The sequence below is a fragment of the Raphanus sativus genome, chromosome 8 (genome assembly GCF_000801105.2).
Source record: "Raphanus sativus cultivar WK10039 chromosome 8, ASM80110v3, whole genome shotgun sequence".
NCBI lineage: Eukaryota > Viridiplantae > Streptophyta > Magnoliopsida > Brassicales > Brassicaceae > Raphanus > Raphanus sativus.
The window spans coordinates 7,137,829-7,142,012 of NC_079518.1; the positions used below are offsets into that span (position 1 = coordinate 7,137,829).

Genomic DNA, 4,184 nt, shown 5'->3' on the forward strand with positions numbered 1-4,184 from the left:
ATCCTAAATCCAAACTCTAATCCTAAACCCTAAACCCTAAACCCAAATCTTTGTCCATTACGTGACTATGCTATACATATTATGGTATGTAATACTCGACACACCCACAAACTTTGTATATATGAAATTCTTTAAAATTTTCGTAGAGAAAAAGATGATAAGTGGCGACGGTGTTAGAGAACAAAACAGTGTAATTGATCAAGTAGTGAATAAGAAGAATCAGGAGGCATATAAGGAGATACAAATGCAAAAGAAGAGAAAAAGAAATATATCATAATATACTGTAATTTAAAATAGTATGGAACACATGACGCATGATACTATTCATCTTCTTCCCCAATTCAATTCATCGTTCTTTTCACCTAGATCTTCTGTGAAAACAATTTCCAGTTTCCAAATTAAAAAATGATATCCTACGTATGCCGCACAGTCGAACCATTTATACTTGATTTAACTTCTTTATTCTCAAACTCAGATTTCCACAAACCTTCTTCTTACAATCCCTTTTTTTGCTGTCTGTAATATATTGTAAAGTAAAAACAATTTTTTTATTTTTAGGATAAAGAGATCAAACACTCGTTGGTGTTTACACGCGCTTAGAAAAAATATTTTTGGCACTTTACACAATAATATATAACATATCATAGCCAAAGTAGTGTTATGGGTATAAATTTTTTTTTTCCATTTCTTATGTATATAGATTCCAATTTCCCATTCAAAAAACTAAACTTTTGATGTAATAGTCTCTCTAAAAAGTATGATTACTAATTAAAAACTCCAACAATAAAATAATATTTTAAAAAGTTACAAAATGTCAAAGATTTGCCTTGTTTATATATACATTATGAGTGAATAATATAATGTTTGACGTAATTTTTATTCAAGCCGGTTAAAACTTAATTAACTTTGTATAAATGAGGGAGAATTTAATTGTACTATTGATAATGGTCTACTCTGTAATAAAAAAAAATAATCTGGGGCTTATGTTAGCAAACACAAATTACGATATGATCGCCAAACGCCGTCATGTAGTTGGTTGGTACTATAGATTATGATCGAACACTTCTCTGCTCGCCACTACGCTAGAAAATCCAACTCAACTCCTACTTTCTTCCCTCCTACGAGATTCGATTATCTCTCAAAATCCGCATCGGATCTCAAACAGAGTCTCGATACCCTCTCCAAACACGGAGTTTTTTTATTTCACTGGAGAATATTAGCTCAGAAACAGGAGAATGCTGATTGTTTTCTTGTATCATGTTGATGAAGAACCAAAACAGTTTATATTTTTTTATAAATCCTCATTTGGTAATAATAGCAAGTGTGAGCTACGAGCTCTAGTAAACTGTCACTGATTACCCCGCAAACAAAGCAATGTTAAGAAGTACCTCAAAAACTCCGGGTACAGCAATAGTCGAGCTTCCGGGTACTATAGGGCTACAAATAATTTATGAACAACGAGGGCCAATATAAACAACAGCCCGATTTTAGAAAGGTAATAGGTATGAATCGACGGAAAGAAGCAATCAAACAAGTACTGCAATAAGAAAAATATTGATTATGAATTTGGAATATTGTTTGTTAACTCTAAATATTCTTTCATATAATACAGTCAAAACAAATTTATTTGAACAAGAACAAAAACTCTAGTCATAAGCATACTACAATATGTAAATAGTATAGCTTTATAAATCACATGGTTTCTGAATGGAGTATTGGTAGGTTGGTAGATGGAAGAAGTCATATTCATTTCCCAAAACATTGGCCTCCAACAATGACCCACTCACACATACCAAAAAACTGTTTTTAAATCAAAAATATCCGGTATGATATTTTTTACTAACTATAAATATTTAGTAATTTTGAGATTAGTAAAAATATGAAAATGGTAATCATTGATTTTTTTTTTGCTAATGAAGGTTTTTGTAATTATGGAATATAATCACGTGTTTGTTGTGGAAGAATATATACTCGGATCTTCTCACCAGTTTGCTTCTTCTTTTTTTGTTCAAATAATTTATGAACAACGAGGGCCAATATACCTATTACCTTCTCACCAGTTTGCTTCTTCTTAAAGTCTTATTCCTCTCTATATATTTTCAAATATTATATCTTTCTTATACATTAACTTACATTAGCAGATTTGTTTTGTACATTGATTCTGAGCTCTGCAACTTCTGTGATCAAAGCTTCAATGGAAGGATTAGCTATCAGAGCATCTCGACCATCAATTTTATGCTCTCTTCATCTCGGCGGTGATTCTCAGCGGCAACCTCTAAGTGACGGTTACCTCAGGCTGCCGGTGTCGTCGAATGCAGCAGCTAACATAAACTTAGTCGCGAGTTCAGTTTCTTTTCATCCAGTCTCCGCCATCAATGTGTCTGCACAAGCTTCCCTCACCGCCGATGTCCCCGCCCTTTCAGACAACATCGTGTGGCACGAGAGTTCCATATGCAGATGCGACCGACAACAGCTTCTTCAACAAAAGGGTTGTGTCATTTGGATCACTGGTCTCAGACTCTCAGCGGTTCAGGTTTCGAACTCGAAAACAAACATTTATGATAATCACGTTTGCGTTTGTGATAAACGTTCATGATTATATCTGTTTCTTCTACTACTACGTCAGGGAAAAGCACTGTTGCGTGTGCGCTAAGTAAAGCATTATTTGAAAGAGGCAAACTTACTTACACACTCGATGGCGACAACGTACGTCATGGACTTAACCGGGACCTCACTTTCAAAGCTGAGGATCGTACTGAAAACATACGCAGGATCGGTAAAAAACGCCTCTTTTTTACAAATAAACTAATCATGTGTTAGGTTTGTTGGTTAAGTAATTATATGAATGATGATCAACGATGTTGAACTTCAGGTGAGGTGGCTAAGCTGTTTGCTAATGTTGGAGTCATTTGTATAGCAAGTTTGATTTCTCCATACCGGAGAGACAGAGACGCTTGCCGGTCTCTGTTGCCGGAAGGCGACTTCGTGGAGGTACGTCAACGTTATACTTGTTGTCAAGGACCGGATATTAGATTTAGTGGGTATAGACATTTTTAGGTTAATTTAAATATACAAAAATCGGTAAATTTATTTAAGAACCATATGACTATGTATAAATAAATTTTAAAAAATTAAGAGTCAAGGTGAACCTAGAACCGGATCATGCTTGTTCCAGCCTGATCCGATTTAAATTGATTAATAATGTTTTAATTGTTTTAGGTTTTCATGGACGTTCCTCTATCTGTGTGCGAGTCAAGAGATCCAAAGGGGTTGTACAGGCTCGCACGTGCCGGCAAGATCAAAGGTATTACATGATGATCTCAAAACTTGGAAGTTAGTTGGAAGTCAGAAAAAAAAATTCTATACGTAAGTTTTGCTTCTTTATTCAGGCTTTACTGGAATCGATGACCCTTACGAGGCACCACTAAATTGCGAGGTTCGTTATGTTAATTTAATGATGTCGCCGAAGATTTTTGATACGTAAGTATCTAATTGTGACAGCATTTACCTTCTTTACTCCCCTATCTTTACTTTCACTTTATTACTGCAAGTCAATAACGTTATCTTTTAATCACGGGTTGCATCCCGGTTACAGGTCACTTGTTAGACCGTTAGCACCTTTCTTCTATTTGTACAACTTTGGCAATTAGCTGGAAAGTAATCAATCACAACAATCTTATCTTCTTCCTAAAAACTCTCTCTCTCATCTGCATACGCCATTGTTGTCGTATTGCTTGGTCATTGAACTTGAAGGTGACATTTCTATATCTCAAAGATCACCTTTTAGTCCTTGATAACATTTCTCTTTAAATCTACGGAAGGTTCACAGAGAAATCTATCCTAACAGACTTTTGCTGTCTCACTAATATACTATTGATGTATGTTTAAAGGTCGTGCTGAACACACAGGACACGACGTTTCTTGTTCGCCACGTCAGATGGCTGAAAACATCATCTCTTACTTGCTAGACAAAGGTTACCTTGAAGGCTAAGTCAAATCTGAAAAATCGAAGAGAAAAAAAACAATAGATTTTTTTTTTGTAACACAACAATAGATTTTATAATGGTTAAATGATTGCTCTCTCTCTCTCTCTCTCTCTCTCTGGTTCTCTCGTAAGCTTGAGACGTGATATACGACGGTGTCTCGCTTTTCATCCTATCATTTGTTCTTGAATTGTGTTAAAC

The 4,184-nt window shown here is 35.1% G+C and overlaps 1 protein-coding gene across 1 annotated transcript; it reads left to right on the plus strand.

Moving 5' to 3' along the window:
* Positions 1 to 2,155: 2,155 nt before the first annotated feature.
* Positions 2,156 to 4,184, plus strand: LOC108821521 (adenylyl-sulfate kinase 2, chloroplastic-like). The gene is made up of 6 exons (XM_018594535.2): positions 2,156 to 2,517; positions 2,619 to 2,776; positions 2,873 to 2,991; positions 3,220 to 3,304; positions 3,390 to 3,440; positions 3,891 to 4,184. Exons 1-6 carry the CDS (start codon positions 2,195 to 2,197, stop codon positions 3,989 to 3,991), a joined length of 837 nt encoding a protein of 278 aa, XP_018450037.1. The 5' UTR covers positions 2,156 to 2,194; the 3' UTR covers positions 3,992 to 4,184.

What these genes read in the sequence shown, in the direction of transcription:
- LOC108821521 (XM_018594535.2), top strand. Translation starts at nt 2,195, where the DNA reads ATGGAAGGATTAGCTATCAGAGCATCTCGACCATCAATTTTATGCTCT. An exon ending in ATTTGGATCACTGGTCTCAG is followed by an intron (nt 2,518 to 2,618) that starts ACTCTCAGCGGT and finishes TTCTTCTACTAC; the next exon opens with TACGTCAGGGAAAAGCACTG. An exon ending in ACGTGCCGGCAAGATCAAAG is followed by an intron (nt 3,305 to 3,389) that starts GTATTACATGAT and finishes TTCTTTATTCAG; the next exon opens with GCTTTACTGGAATCGATGAC.